General features: G+C 36.0%; 1 protein-coding gene across 1 annotated transcript in view; it reads left to right on the top strand.

Moving 5' to 3' along the window:
* Window positions 1-17308, top strand: part of LOC150109561 (myosin light chain kinase, smooth muscle-like) — a 184406-nt gene that overhangs the window by 65905 nt on the left and 101193 nt on the right. The window contains exons 5-6 of the mRNA XM_090402656.1: window positions 265-591; window positions 13599-13898. Coding sequence (XP_090258782.1) covers window positions 265-591; window positions 13599-13898 — 627 coding nt within the window. The remainder of the gene's footprint in view (window positions 1-264; window positions 592-13598; window positions 13899-17308) is intronic.

Here is a 17308-nt window from a genome sequence, read left to right as displayed (position 1 = left end):
ATAATAATAGTGATTAATAAACAAAAATTTGTTTCATGTTTTAAAAGCTTATCAAATCCACAAGAGGACAAAAGAGGATGCAAAAAACTTACATCTGGAAAACCCTCTGTAGACTGACATTTTTGCATTCTCAAGAATGCCATCCTCAGATAGTTAATTTAAAGGAAATTATCCCATAGTTCTCTTCATGTAATGGAAAAACTCCTTTGTTTTATTACAGCATGGTACCTTTCTTATATCATTGACACTGTGTACATCTTTCAGGTGTTTCTTCTAAGTACAGAATGTCAGAGTTTAACAGAAAACGACCAAAAGCACCAACATTTGTTATTCCTCCTAATAGTAAATTGATAAATGAAGGAGAAAATGCTCGTTTTTTGTGTTCAGTCCAAGGCTATCCCGAACCGTCTGTAAAGTGGATGAAAGGTAAGAATAGTTTGAGTTCTAATGAAAGAGTGAAGACCATACAAAGTGAAGGTGTACACATTTTGGAAATCCAGTCAGTTACAAGAGACGATGCAGGAAAATATACTGTAATAGCTGAAAACATTCAAAATAGGATCGCATCATCTGTTTGTCTGGAAGTGAAGGGTAAGTATAAAAGGATTACATCTCTTTCATTTGTAATATGCTAATTAACGTTATTATTATAAAAAAAAAAATCAGCTAACACCTTTTTATTCCTGTATATATAAGGAGTAGGCGAGGCCGTTTTTAGCCCTATCCAACTTTTGAAGACTGAGTGCGCAGTTCATTCTCCACTGGTACCCAATCAGATATAGCTGGCCCAAAGCTATCACTAATTAAGTGGCACAAGAAGTGAAGAGTGACGGCTCAACAAGTGCCACCATCTCAGGGTCCCTAACCCTACCACTCGTATTTAATGTCTGAAATAATGTGGGTTTTATGGTCGATTTTCTTGAGTTTATGGGATGAAAAACCCAAGTTTCCAGGAGAAAAAACCTGCTTTCCCGTGTCAGAGATCGACTAACTCCGGAACCAGTTGAAAAAAGGCGTAGAAAAATTTCCTCTAGTTGCCAACTAGACTCAAAATCAAGTCTTCCTTTATGCGGCCAAGTGCTGTGGTGTGCAAACGCCACATCCACTGAGCTACACAGGCTTTCACATTATTATTATTATAGTCCTTTTTATAACCATTTATGGTTATAGGCCTCCCCTGTTTGCCTCCAATGTTCTTTGTTGAATGCTTCCTAATGCCAAAATTCTCCATCCATCTCTACTAGGTCATCCTTCCATCTTCTCTCTGGTCATTCAGGCATTTGTCTTCCTTCATATGAATACCACTGGGGGTAATTGTCTTTGTCCATCTATTGCTATTCATCTGAGCAATATGTCTTACCCAACTCCATTAAAATTTTAAAATCTTTTCTCCTATATCCAATAACACTTTTGTTTCTTTTCTTATATCTTCATTCCATATTTTGTCTTTCAGTTTGTTTAGCATGGCTCTCTCCATTCTGCTCAGTTTTCCTCATTATGTCCAGTATTTGTTTGGTTATTGTCCATGTCTCTGATTTATATGTCATAATTGGGATGATGCACTGGTTGAAAAGTTTAGCTATATTTTCTGGTTTTATTTTACTGAACAGGAATTTTTTTAGTTTGCCAAAATCCATCCAGCCAAGCCAATTTCTCCTTTTCTATTTCTTCACAAATGCTTCTTTTTCCTAAGGTAAACGTTCTACCAAAGTATACATATTCTTGTATTCTCGTAGACAGGCTTATACATTGGTCATGCATTATTAAAACACTTAAGGAATAGAACAACGTAGTTAAGGATATAAATTAAATTAAACTTTAATAAATATTTTCCGATATTTCGGCAAACGTCACGTTGCCATTTTCTGAAGGAACTTACGAAAACATTACGTGCACGTAGGCACTACAAAACAAAAACTGGGAATGAAGAGATGAAGCTGTTGTTCTCCTAACAGTCCTGATGGTGCCCTCTAGCGGGCTAAGTAAGTGTTCTTGGCCGTTGGGCTGAAGGTCTGCAGATGTAGGTCTCCCAAATTTGGGGCAGTCGCATACAACCAAATTTGTTGAGGTTTGGAGAATTTCTTAGGGCTGAGGCTGATTCCATAAAGAGTCTTTCAAATTTGTATTTGCTACGGTGTATCACTGTAGCTTTCTTCCACCGTATTCTGTGGCGTGTATCCAGAGCATGGTCCACAAGCCCAGAATGACTGTATTTGTGAAAACGGATGTAGTCCTTGTGTTCCGAAATTCTGATATTCGCTGTCCTGCCTGTTTGGCCAAAGTAAGACAGTTTACAACTGCAAGGGACCTGGTAAGCACCAGGTAGGTCTAGGGGAAGTGGTTGGTCTTTAGTGGAGCGGATAAGGGATGCCAATTTTCTGTAAGGTTTGTAACAGGAGTTCAGGTCATATTTTTTTAAAAAAAACATGACCTGAACACCACTTCCCCTAGACCTACCTGGTGTTTACCAGGTCCCTTGCAGTTGTAAACTGTCTAAGCCCTAAGAAATTCTCCAAACCTCAACAAATTTGGTTGTATGCGACTGCCCCAAATTTGGGAGGCCTACATCTGCAGACCTTCAGCCCAACGGCCAAGAACACCTACTTAGCCCGCTAGAGGGCACCATCAGGACTGTTAGGAGAACAATAGCTTAATCTCTTCATTCCCAGTTTCTGTGTTGTAGTGCCTACGTGCACGTAACGTTTTTGTAAGTTCCTTTAGAAAATGGCAATGTGACGTTTGCCGAAATATCAGAAAATATTTATTAAAGTTTAATTTAATTTATATCCTTAACTACGTTGTTCTATTCCTTAAGTGTTTTAATAATAACATATTCTTGTACTTGCTCTATTTTGTTATTGTTTATGGTTATTTGTTTTTCTTTTATCTGATTTCCTTTGATATTTGTCAGTATTTTAGTCTTTTCATAGTTATGTATACTATCCTAGTTTATTTGATACTGTTTAATTCATTCATCATTTCTTATTATCAGCTTATCATAAATGATTTCGTTTTTTATCATTAACATTAATCTCCTTGTCACGCCAATCTGATTCACTCAGGGCATATTCTAATACTGCATTGAATACTTTGGGTGAAATAGTATCTCCTTGGCATACTCCTTTGAAATGGGCTGTTGCTGTATTCATTTGTAAGGATACCAGCAGTTGCTTTTTCATATATTTTGTTTATTACCTGGATATAATTTTGGCTTATTCTGTTTCTTCATTGCTATTAGGATCATTTGTTTTTCAACCAAATGAAAGGCTTTTTTATGATCTATAAAAACTAGGCACAATAGTGAGTTGTATTCTTTACATTTTTCTCTTAGGTGATTCAATGTCTGCAGATGGGCGACTGTGCTAAATCCCTTTCTGAATCCAGTTTGTTCATGATCTCAGCTTCATCCACTAATCGTATGATTCTGTTTGTTATTATTTTTATAAATAGTTTATATACTTGTGACAGCAAGCTTATAAGTCTGTAATTTGCTATTTTTTCCTTATTATCCTTTTAAACAAGAGTATCATGATAGCATTGTTCCAGCTGTTTGGTATATCTTTCTGTTTTAGGCATTTATTATTATTATTATTATTATTATTATTATTATTATTATTATTATTACAAGACTTTTGTGGAGTCAAAAAAACCTGAACTGACCATGTACTCTTAGTCCTTTGTAGTAACATATTTCATTATGAGCCTCCATGAAAAAAAAAGTCTTCTTCACTCTCTTTTTTTTTATTTATTCATTTTTGTATCTCTTGCCATTTTGAGGAACCCTGATATATTTGTCTGATAAGTTTCTCTAACAGCTTATATGTCCTCTCCCTCCCCTCAAAAAAAAAAAAAAGTTCAAGAAGCCTGAGTTAGATATGGAATGGAAGATTCCTTATCCTAAAGAAATTTAATATTTTATTAAATGTAGTTTATGTTTTAATTAAATGTAGTAAAAAAAAAAAAACATAGGTGCATATATCTTTATATACAAGTGGCCTAGTTGTCAAGATACACCATGTGCAAACTCTGTTTGCTTATCCGTAGATAAATATTTAAACAAGAATATAATTTCTTAACGAATACAATTTACTTTGTAATTGAGTAAAAAAAAACAAAAAAACTCTGCAACTTTCTCTGATTGATACGTTGTCTATTTCACTCATAAAGTGATATACTCTTTTATTATTATTATTATTATTTCGGGCTACTCCAGGGAGTCCTTAGACTCATCGAGGGAGGCCCTAAACATGTCCACACAACTATTCGACATTCTCACAGTATCTATCATACCTTGCCTTGAACTCGCTCACTGTTATAGCACCCACAACAGACTCTGCCAGCTTATTCCACTCATTTACCACTCTAAAAGTAAAGAACCCAGCTCTAACACCTCTGCTAACCACACTCTTGCTCAGCTTCCATAGGTGTCCCCTAGTTCTCCCACCACCAGTCCTGATCTCAAAAATATCCTCTGAATTAATCTTATAGAATCCTTTTAGCAATTTGAATGTCTCAATCATATCTCCCCTTTTCCGCCTATCAACTAGTTTCTGCAACCCACAAATCTTCAACCTGTTCTCATATGGTTCATTCCATAGACCTGCTATCATCTTAGTCACTCGCCTCTGGATCCTCTCCACCTCCTCCCTATCAAGAAGGAACTGAGGTGACCAAATCTGGGCACAGTAGTCGAGATGAGGTCTTATCAGGGCTCAGTACAGAGGTACAATAACTTGCTTGTCTCTGCTCGTCAAGGTATTTTTCAACAACCAAGTGAGTTGATGAGCTGATTTAGCTACTTTTGCAATGTGCCCCCTAAACTTCATCTCCCTATCCACCAACACTCCCAAGTCCCTGGTCTCATCAATCTCTTGGAGTACAGTTCCACCAATGTGGTATACTGCTGCCAATCTTTTCACCCCAAAATGCATAACCTTACATTTTGTCACATTAAATTGACATCCATTCTCCTTAGCCTAGAACTCCAATTTATCTAAGTCATCCTGCAAGATTTTGACATCTTCTGAATTCACTATCACCCTACCCAACTTTGCATCATCAGCAAACAAATGAACTGCTCCACTTAGATCCTTCCCTATAGCGTTAATGAACAGATTAAACAGCAGTGGTCCAAGAACAGAACCCTGCGGCACACCACTAGTTACAGGCCATCTTTTGAATTCTACTCCTGATTTTTACTACTTATATATAAGAAATATTTGTCTTTTGCATTAATTCAACCTTGTCATCTCCCTCAGCTTGGCTCCCACTGATGACATTTATATACTCGGGAATGATTTTTCTATTTTCTAGCTGAGTGGTAGGGAGTTTAGAGAATTAAGCTCTATCTAATAGCTGTTGATGTACAGTAGTTCTTCTTACATACAAATTGCATTTATTTATTTATTTTATCTGTCCCTCACCAGTAGTCAGGCTGGGGTGAATTGACCAAACTAATTAAATGTAGTAAAAAAAAACAAAAAAACATAGGTGCATATGTTGAATTTTTTCTTGACAATTATTCATAAGACTATTACACCTTTTTATAAAATTTTTATCAAGTAGCTTTATTTTTATCCTCCTACATGTTTTGCCAATCTGTTTCTATTGGCTTCCTCAGGGAATACAAATCAGTAAGCACAAAATGAAGGTTACAGACTAGGTTATAACTGATGGTTCTAAATCATACAAAAAATTGGTATTGTGCGTGATAATGTGTGTGTCTCGTTAACGTGATTTATTCGTGATGACTCATGACGTAACTGTTATGAAAGTTCATTTCTTTGATATTTAATGATCTGATAAAAGTTTTCCAAATTTCTGGTAAAATTAGACCTTGATTCTTGTTTAGGTTTTCAGTTTTACGGACGACTGTAGCTGCTTCTTTAAAGGTTCTTGAATGGTAGTTATCTTCTATGTATGGCATAAGGCTCTTATCCCACTCAATGTGATGGTTAGTAGAGGCAAAGTGGCATGAAAGGCCTGAAATGTCTTGTCTGTTATTTCTGACATATCCTATGTGTTCTTTCTTTCTCGTTTCGAAGCTTCTAGATGTCTGACCTACGTAACTAATACCACATGAGCAAGGAATATTATATACTCCAGAGTTGACAATTCCTTTTGTCAACAACCTTTCCAAAAAATTAGCTAACCTTTTAAAACCATACAAGATCAGAGTGGCATTCAAACCAATCAATACTATTCGGAAATTTTTAAGATCACCGAAAGATCCTCACCCATTCTACAAATACTCTGGAGTATATAATATTCCTTGCTCATGTGGTATTAGTTACGTAGGTCAGACATCTAGAAGCTTCGAAACGAGAAAGAAAGAACGCATAGGATATGTCAGAAATAACAGACAAGACATTTCAGGCCTTTCATGCCACTTTGCCTCTACTAACCATCACATTGAGTGGGATAAGAGCCTTATGCCATACATAGAAGATAACTACCATTCAAGAACCTTTAAAGAAGCAGCTACAGTCGTCCGTAAAACTGAAAACCTAAACAAGAATCAAGGTCTAATTTTACCAGAAATTTGGAAAACTTTTATCAGATCATTAAATATCAAAGAAATGAACTTTCATAACAATTACGTCATGAGTCATCACGAATAAATCACGTTAACGAGACACGCACATTATCACGCACAATACCAATTTTTTGTATGATTTAGAACCATCGGTTATAACCTAGTCTGTAACCTTCATTTTGTGCTTACTGATTTGTATTCCCTGAGGATGCCAATAGAAACAGATTGGCGAAACATGTAGGAGGATAAAAATAAAGCTACTTGATAAAGATTTTATAAAAAAGTGTAATAGTCTTATAGGTGCATATATCTTTATATACAAGTAGCCTAGTTGTGAAGATACACCATGTGCAAACTGTGTTTGCTGTGTGTGTATATAGCCTTATGAAAAATTATAGGTATTCTAACAGAATACCGTTACAAGTTCAATTCTGTTGCTGAGTACAGAAACTTTTTCTGCCAGCAAAGTTGGTTGATTGGTAGAGCCTCTTCTACTAATGGCTCACGAAAAAGTTAAGAAAGTTTGAGCATGGTTAGTAGTTATATATATATATATATATATATATATATATATATATATATATATATATATGAAAAAGTTTTAATGACTGATACCGAGAGAAAAAAAGGTGACATGGTATATTTGAAAAGATACTACTAGTTTACTAGTTTCGTTGAATAGATGAACATCTTCAGGTATCACAATCAAAGAAATATATAAAGAATTACAGAGACTTAACGTTGTAATAACAGAACAAGTACAAAAAAGACAGTAGCTTATTTGAAAACAAAAAGCGAGCTTGAGTTCCAAACAAACGTATACTACGCGCTGTTGCGAGTGCGCCAATACTGAACAGAGGCAACGTGTGTCAGAGAGATTGAAACTTAGGCTGTTATTGATATGAGAAGAATCTAGAGAAATTTCTCTAGATTCGGCAATCTTTCTCTCAACCATCATAGCACACATGGATGTTAGAGTTCAGTTCACAATGTGTTGGTGGCCTCCGTCTGAATTAACTTAAAAGAGAACTGAATGATCTATGCACATAAACACAAGAAAGATATTTAATTAACCAAATATTTCAGTCTGAAAATAGCAGACCATCCTCAGTGGTATTACAAGAACAGTTTTTAAAAAAAATACAAGCTAGAATACTAACAATAGATCATTAAAAATAGAACACGCTGCATGATGTTATATCACTAAGTATGAAACGGAATATTTTGAAGTAGAGACATGATTGGAAAAAAAAAAAAAAGAGTAATCTTGATTAGACTTTCCCAGATTTTTGATATAGATATACAGTCATTACGATTCAGGTTGGGAAGATGGAGCAAGAGAATGTGTGCTATGATGAACTCGAGAGAAAGATTGTCGAATCTAGAGAAATTTCTCTAGATTCTTCTCATATCAATAACAGCCTAAGTTTCAATCTCTCTGATGCACACATAACCTCTGTTCAGCATTGGTACACTCGCAACACTGTGTAGTATACGTTTGTTTGGAACTCAAGCTTGCTTTTTTGTTTTCAAACACGCTACTGTCTTTTTTGTACTTGTTCTGTTATTACAATTTTAAGTCTGTAATTCTTTATATATTTCTTTGATTGTGATGCCTGAAGATATTGATCTATTCAACGAAACTAGTAAACTAGTAGTATCTTTTCAAATATACCATGTCATATTTTTTTCTCTCGGTATCAGTCATTAAAGCTTTTTCATAATGTTCCAACTGAGTAAAAATGAATTCTGAAAATAAATATATGTGTGTGTGTGTTCCTGATAATGACCTTAATATAAACGTTCAAATATTGATTAGTTATTTTATTTTAATGATATTACAACACAGCACTTGCCTCTATAAATTTTAAATAATGAATGCTGATTACTTCATAACAATGAAAGAAAGGAGATAGCATCTATAGGTATCCTTAATCAAGCAGCATGCTGAACAATCTGAAACCTCTTCATGCAGAAATTTTCAGATATATAATAATTCAGATATATAAGTATGATAGTGAGTGTAAACAAAATGAAAGAGCGAGTGTTGTACAGAGATTCTTTAGTAAGAGGTGTGATAGTTGAGAGTTAACAAATATCTACCAACCTGGTGTAAATGTTAAGGATGCAAGTGAGTCAATTAGAATGCAAAAAGCAGCGGGTGAAAGAATTGATAGTAGTAGCAGGTACAAATGATTTGAAAGGACACAAAATGGCTGTGAGAGAGGATTTGAAGGAATTGCTTGAGGTAGCAAAAGAGAAGAGTGAGAGAGTTAGGATGGCGAGTCTGCTTCCGCGGTACGACAGTGAAGAGTATAGAAGGAGGGCCATAATTGCTAATGACATTTTGAGTGAATTATGCAGGAGGAGTGGTGTGGAATTTGTGGATGTGTGGAGTGAGTGCGATGGGCGAAGGATTTATATAAGATGGATGGTTTACATTTGAAAGACTTGAAAAGGTGTTGAATGTAGTGGATGTGCAGAATCAGGGAAACTAGAGTTATTAAGGTGGGGAGGGGAGCAGATATGCAGACTTTAGGGAGACAGTTGAGTGTATGAATGTGTGTAATATGCCTGAGTGAGTACGAAAGACAACAAATCAGAATAGGATAGTTAGTATAAGGCATCAAAATAGGGATGGGACAAATGAGCTTCTGCAATTCGTGTATACTAATGCCAGACGTATTAGGAACAAGAAGGAAGAATTTTTGGCCTTGGGTGCCACTTTCAGGCCACAGGTTATTGGCATTAGTGAAACATGGCTGACAGAAGATGATATAGCTAGTGGGATTGAATGTGAGGGGTATGGTGTGTTCAGGAGTGACAGGGAGAATAAAATGGGGGAGGAGTGTTATTGATGATAGCTGATGAGCTACAGCCAAGGAGAATAGAAGTGGAACTGCAGGAGATAGACAAGAGCGCATTTGAGGCTATTTGGTGTGAGATTGAAACTAGCAGAACAAAATATATAGTTGGGTGCTGCTATAGATCAGGTGATGGAATAGATGGTGGAGATAGTATGCATAAGCAAATAGAAGAAATGAGTGGAAGGAGGGTAATTATTATGGGTGATTTCAACTATGGTAGCATTGATTGGAAGGAGGAGAGGACACATGGAATGAAGGAATTGGATTTTCTGCAGTTATTAAGGGATAAACTATCTGCGATACCATGTAATGGAAAATACTAGGGCTCAGAGAGTGCTTGACCTAGTAATTGCATCTGAGAATTTGGCTGTAATGAATATGACCACGTTGTGACAATTGGTGAGAGTGATCATAGGGTCTTGACTTGAGAGGCGGCTAAAGGTGTGGAATTTACAATTAAGACTGGGTACATGTGGAATTATCGGGCTGGTAAGTATGACAAGCTTAGGAGTTTGATTGGTTCAGTGCCATGGCATGTAAAACTGTAAGGGCTAGATGTTGATAGTGCATGTGAGGCAGTTAAGAAGTGTTTGCATGAGGCAATGAACGGCATAAAGCGCAGGCCAGAAGGGTAACGAGTTTGGTAAGAAAAGCAAAAACGGATTATGAAAGAACATTAGCCATGCAGGCTAAAGAGAATCCCAAATAATTTTTTTGATATGTTGCAAGTAAAAGAAAAAATGTATATGGCAGAATGATTTTAAAGAATGCCGATGGTAGGTAGGTAACCGAATCAGTTGATATAGTTGAATTACTGAGCAAGCACTTTGCAAGAGGATATCATCCAGGTGGTGACATTGCAGGAATGAATGAACCAATAGATTATACGGGAATTGTGGTGAATGAAATGGAGATGAATAGTCTATTACAAAATCTCAATGTCAATACTTCTGTGGGATTGGATGGTATACCAGCTCGTGTCGTACATGAAGCTGCTAAAGAATTGTCAGTGCCCTAGACCATTTTGTTTCATTTGAGTCTTGGGTCTGGGTTAGTCCCGAGGGGGTGGAAAGAGGGGAAAATAGTTCCACTGCATAAAGGAAGTTCCAAGACTGCTGTTGTAAATTACCGACCGATTAGCATATCAGGAATCGTTGTCAAGGTCTTGGAGAAATTAGTCGAGAGAAAAATACAGGATTGGATAGATGAAAATGGGATACTGTATGGGGGGACCAACATGGTTTTGTGAAGGTTAGATCATGCCTCAGTAACTTGCTCACATTTTATAACACAGTGACGGCTGAACTGAATAAGGGTAATGGGTTTACAGTGATTCTGCTGGACCTTTACTAAGGCCTTTGACAGGATACCATATGGAATTCTAATCAGTAAACTGCAGCATATGGATGGATATAGGGTTGGTGAGATGGATAGGAGGGTGGTTGATGGAGAGATATCAGAGAGTGGTTTATTCAGGAGTAGATTTCAAAAGACTGCCTGTGACTAGTGGTGTGCCACAGGGTTCTGTTCTTGGACCACTGCTTTTCAATTTGTTCATTAGCGATATAGGAAAGGATCTGAGAGGAAGTGTTCACTTGTTTGCTGATGATGCAAAGTTGGGTAGAGCAATAGTGAGTGCACAGGATGTCAAAATTTTGCAAGATGATTTGGATAGTTTGGAGGATTGTGCTAAAGAAAATGGATGTCAATTTAATGTGACAAAGTGTAAGATTATGTATATTTTGGGGTGAAAAGATTAGCAGCAGTATATCACATTGGTGGAACCGTACTCCAGGAGATTGATGAGGCCAGGGATTTGGGAGTGTTGGTGGATAGGGAATTGAAATTTAGGGGGCACATTGCAAAAGTGGCTAAATCAGCTCATCAAATCACTTGGTTGCTGAAAAATACTTTAACAAGCAGAGACAAACAAGTTATTGTTCCTCTGTATTGAGCTTTGATAAGACCCCATCTAGACTACTGTGCCCAGATAGGAGCCGGGTTTCTTCTTGATGGGGAGGAGGTGGAGAGGATCCAGAGACGCGTGAACAAGATGATAGCAGGTCTATGGAATGAACCTTATGAGAACAGGTTGAAGATTTGTGGGTTGCAGAAATTGGTTGATAGGCTGAAAAGGGGTGATATGATTGAGACATTCAAATTACTGAAGGGTTTCTGTAAGATTAATTCAGAAGATATTTTTGAAAATAGGACTGGTGGTGGGAGAACTAGGAGCCATACATGGAAGCTGGACAAGAATGTAGTTAGCAAGGGTGTTAGAGCTAGGTTTTTTACTTGGAGAGTGGTGAATGAGTGGAATAAGCTGCCAGAGTCTCTTGTGGGTGCCATGACTGTGAATGAGTTCAAGGCGAGGTATGATAGATAATGTGTGAATGTTGAATAGTTGTTCTTGACATGATGTTAGGGCCTCCCTCGATGAGTCTGTCGACTCCCTGGAGTTGCCCATAATAATAATAATATGAAAAGTATCTTATATAAAGATACTGCAGTATGTATTGGGTCTCTGCGATACCTTGGATTTTTTTCAAGTCATGTAGTTTATCATTGCCAGTATATTTATAAGGAATACTTCTCCACACTCATTCTTAACACTAGTGATTAACAAGTACTGGTATCCCTCGATTAACGCGGTTAATTAATCCCTCAATTTTACCGCATATATCAAAATCACACCGAATATAGAAACTACAAGAGTTTTGTGCCGAATATATAGAAACTAAAAGTTTCAGCGGATGCAAGCATAAGCAACCTTATGGGCAACTCGTAGTAAAGGTGGAGTAAGCTCCAGATCACTTTCCTTAGTATTTTCCATAATGTAAAGCACATCTCCTAGAGGACATATATGATAAATATTGAGTCCAACATTATTTCATAGCCGAATATACGAGAGTTTCATGCCGAATATATATAGAAACTAAAAGTTTAAACTAAATATATTTGGTCGTTTTATAATTAAAATACAAACGTATTTATTACTGACCATTTTCAAAAAAATCAGGGTGCAATCCTAAACAGTTCATGGAAAAACCTGATCCTCTCTCTAAATCAATCTGAACTACAGCTAGCCAGTAATCACATTACACGTTTACAACAAACACTCATGCGTGATAATGAATAAGAACAATAAATCCTCTCTGTCACGCGAATGTGTAACCTTAGCTACTAGTTGGTTTACAAGTTTCTTATGTTCCTTTCAATTTGCATTTACTAGTTTTTATGTCTCCCTAAACGCTTTGGAAAAGCCAGATAGTTTGCTGGCGAAACTGGTAGGCTCTAATGTAAGTTTGTTTTTTGTAAATGGCCAGTAATAAATAAGTTTGTATTTTAGAAACTAAAAGTTTTGGCGGATGCAAGCATAAGCAACTTTATGGGCAACTCGTAGTAAAGGTGGAAAAAGCTCCAACTCACTTTCGTAGTATTTTCCATAATGTAAAGCACATATCCTAGAGGACATGTGATAAATAAGCCTTTGGCTCTCTATTTCACATGATGGTTTATTTATTTTCAGTTACAATCTAGAAATTATTGAACAAAGAATAAAAAAAAAAAAAAAAAAAACTAAACCATACTATACTGACATCGGAGGTCGCGGTATCTCTCAGATACAATTTACTGTCAAATATCACAAACTTTTACATAAACATGCGTTAAACCAAACTGACAGCAAAAAACAGTGCGGAATATCACTCCTAACATATGAATGCACAGCTACTCATGACCTCCAAGCTATACACTGAATTGTGTAAGAATATTTATATTAAACATTTTGCATGTATCTGTCAGATCACCTGTGAGCTCCACAGGAATAAAGGCATGTTAATCAAAACTCTTGTCAATTACATCAAGGGATTGCCGCAATTAATTTCGCCGCTTTAATCAAATCCCGTGTTAAGCAAAGTATACCTGTATAAAAGTATTAAAAAAAATAAACAAATCATGTCTTGATTTGGTACCAGGAAATTATTTGAAGCAAATTCCCTTCAGAATTCTTCTGCATGGCAAAGGATTGTAGGGCATATCACTACCTAGTCCAGGAGTAATATAATCAGTATGTTTATGGAATACGATATTTAAAATATTATTAAATTATATTGAATTAATGACTTATAATTTATGATTTTCAAATCATAACATATTACAAGTTATCTAAATAATCATTTCACTTCTAATTATAGCTAAGAATCCACATGCCATGCAGTCTCCAAGTATCTTAAGGCCACTTTTCAGTGGACCAGCCACAGATGGTAAGCCATTCAGCATATCATGTGAAGTGGCAGGTAATCCAGTTCCTTCAGTTAATTGGTATAAAGATACTCAACCTGTGCATCCAAACAGAGACTTCAGGACTACTTTCGATGGTCAAACAGCAACCCTTTCTATTACTGAAGTGTATCCCGAAGATGAAGGAGAATATGTTTGTGTTACTAGAAATGAATGTGGAGAAGCAGATACTAGCTGCTGGATAACTGTGAAAGGTTGTTATTGGTACATAGCAGTATTCTCAGTAACGAAATATAATTAATATGACCAATTCCATTGTGACAAAATACAGATGATGTTTGTTTTTTCAGTTTAATATCTGTATTATATATACTATACTTTCAGATACTAAATAATCCAGTGGTTACATAATACAGGCAGTCACCAACCTACGTAGATTAGACTTGTGCCAGTTTTGAGTTACAGATAATGTTGAGAAAGCTTCCAGTGAAAGTTTCGTAGTGGCGGGGAGGTATGGACAGTCTAAGCAGAGCTACCAATCAAATTTTATGTTTCAGAGATAGCATGTTGGCTGTGTATCATCTTCACCTAATGACAGAGTCATTTGTTTGCTGTAGTCTCCACTGATTGAATAGCTACAACATTCTTATTTATTTATTATTTTTTGCTGTACCGAGATTTTTCAGGTTAAATAACGAAAGTAAAAGACCGAGTGATATTAGTAGCATACCCACTCCTAAATATAATACCACTCTCGAGATGAAATTGAATATTATTAATAATTACAAAGGTAATCGGGGCATTGCAATCCCATCATATGACTTTAAACTGGCTAGATTGACTGTAAATACAATTGCTAAGGAGGAGCTTGCATTAAAGAACATTTTAAATGATCTGAATCATGTGAGATTCAGTATTATAAATGTTTTTAATTGATGATTTTATTAATTTATTTATACCTTTTACCATGAACAGTTTATTTTAAGTTTCCCTTTTTTAGCACTTAACATTACATTATAAACATTTTTAGCTTATATGGTAAAGTAAGTTCACCTTATGGATGATCTGCCTGAATGCAACACATCCATAAATCGGGGATTGCCTGTACACAGAATACAAAAAGGAAAGAAGGGCGTATAAATATTCTGCCAGCATGGGATCAAGATAGTTTGAAGAAAGCTGTGAGTTATAGAAAAGTACCCAATCCACTCTTAGAGGTAGTATAGTTGAATATAATCATATAATTTGGATAGTGCCATTGCATAAGGGTGGTAACAGACTGGAAGTGTCTAATTATAGACCAGTCTGTGTGTCATCAGTAGTTGTTAAGATCTTGGAGAAAGTAGTGAGGGACCGTATACAGCACTGGGCAGATGAGGGTAATGTTATCTGTGAGAGTCAACATGGATTTGTGAAAGGGCGCTCTTATTTTAGCAATATGCTACCCTTTTATAATAAAGTTACAAGAACATTAGATGAGGTAAAGGCATATACTGCAATTTTCTTAGACTTAGCACTTCTGCTCAACTTTCTATAAAACATTGTCCTCACGTTGTCTGTCCGAAGATATGCAGGGGTCCCACAGGGCTCAGTACTAGGACCTATATTGTTTAACCTTTATATCAATGACATTACCAGTGGATTGCAAGAGGATATTCAGTTGTTTGCAGATGATGCGAAGCTGGGAAGGATTATTAGTAATAGTGCAGATATGCAGCAAAATGTAAGGTCTTGAGGTTTGGGAAACATCGATGGGATGCTGCATATTCTATGGGAGGAGTTATACTGGAGGAAGTTGGGGAGACAAGAGATCTGGGGTTGATGATTGATAGAAACCTGAAGTTTAGGGGACATATTGCAAAGGTGGTGAAGGTAACACAGAGGATTGCTGCTATTATGAGAAGGACACTGACCTGCAGAGATAAGAGGGTTATCATTCCATTGTATAAGTCTCTGATCAGACCACACTTGGACTATTGTTCTCAGATTTGGTACCCAGGATTTGAAGGGGATAAATTAACTGTGGAAAGGATACAAAGACGGATGACAAAGATGGTTTCAGAACTGTACAAGGATAGTTATGAGGATCGGCTGAGAGAATGTGGACTGCAGAGTTTGCTGGATAGAAGAAGGAGAGGTCATATGATTGAGACTTTTAAACTGTTGAGAGGTGGTTACAGGGTTGACACTGGGGAGTTCTTTCGCTTGGTTTTACAGCGGGAAGGAGTGATGACAAGAGGCCATCCCTGGAAGTTACGAAAGGAAACTGTGAGCAAGAGGGTAAGGAGTGGTTTCTTTGTGTGGAGGGTGGTTGAGCCGTGGAATGCATTGCCTGATGGAGTGGTGGGAGCGAGAACGGTCAGTGAGTTTAAAGAGTGGTATGATAGACTTTGTGTTTCTCGGGGGGGGGGGACCTCCCCTCGATGAGTCTTGACAGACTTTATGTCTTAGGAAGGACCTCCCTCAATGAGTCTTTTGACTCCTTGGAGGCCTGAATAATAATAACAATAATAATAATAATTTTGTACTTGCTAGATTACCATACAGATTAGTGTTACTTTGCATGGTAATCTGACTGTATACCAGTAGCATTCCTGATGAATACTGAAAGCTGTCTTCAGAGTCCAGACGATTCTACTTTATTGCAGTCCATAATATAGATCTGCTGTGCTTGCTCAAAGTCCTGGAAACAACTGGCAAACACATTCAGGACATTTAGGAATGGAATTAAGATGAAACCTGCACTAAGAAGGCTATGTTCTATGAATGAGAATGTGCCCTACAGAATTACTGTAGTTATTAAGGTTGTTTGTAGATGCACCTAGTATTTAATTTTTCTCTGAAAGCTATATATATATATATATATATATATATATATATATATATATAACATTATATATAATGTATAATATATATATAACATTATATATAATGTATAATATATAATATATATGTATAATATATATATAACATTATATATATATATTATACATGTATAATATATATATATGTGTGTGTGTGTGTGTGTGTGTGTAATGTTATTGTATAACCTATATATAATATTGTATATTCAGGGCTTGATAAATTAGGCAAAATCCTACTTGCCACAAAAAAAAAAAAAAAAAATGTACTTGCATCCCCGTTTTTTAATGATATGTTCCAGTAAGTCTAAGTCAGTACAAGTTCCATAAAGTGATTTGGGTGCTGTGTTATTGTTTGGAGAGCATTTCCTTTGTGTGAGAACAATTCAAGAAGGAGAAGTCAATAAATAATAAGAACAGAAAGAAAAGTAAAAACAATATTGATTTTTTGGAAGATGGAATTTGTTACATCAATTTTTGTTACTGGAGTGATCCTTTATATTATGCATGTTTTCTTTTGTTTTCTTAAAGCTAAAAAATGATTTTATTTAGAAAGTTATTTTTCATTAAATAAAGAATATTCTGTTTTGTCCAGTTTGCAGCTACTTTTTTTAATATATATATATATATAATAGATTACTTTTCTATAAAGCACACTTTTTTAAACAAATTATGAATCTGGAAATTTATGCTACCTAGTTTTTCATGCTGGCATTACTTTTTGGCAGTACAATAAGTATTGTACGGCCAAAATAAATAAAATAAAAAAATTAAAAAAAACCTTAATAAAACTAAAGTGTAAG

The sequence above is a fragment of the Typopeltis vanoorti genome, chromosome 2, assembly GCF_054136105.1.
Source record: "Typopeltis vanoorti isolate ZY-2024b chromosome 2, IOZ_Tvanoo_1.0, whole genome shotgun sequence".
NCBI lineage: Eukaryota > Metazoa > Arthropoda > Arachnida > Uropygi > Thelyphonidae > Typopeltis > Typopeltis vanoorti.
The sequence above is the reverse complement of the archived record's forward strand: the minus strand, read 5'-3'. Positions and strand labels throughout refer to the sequence as shown.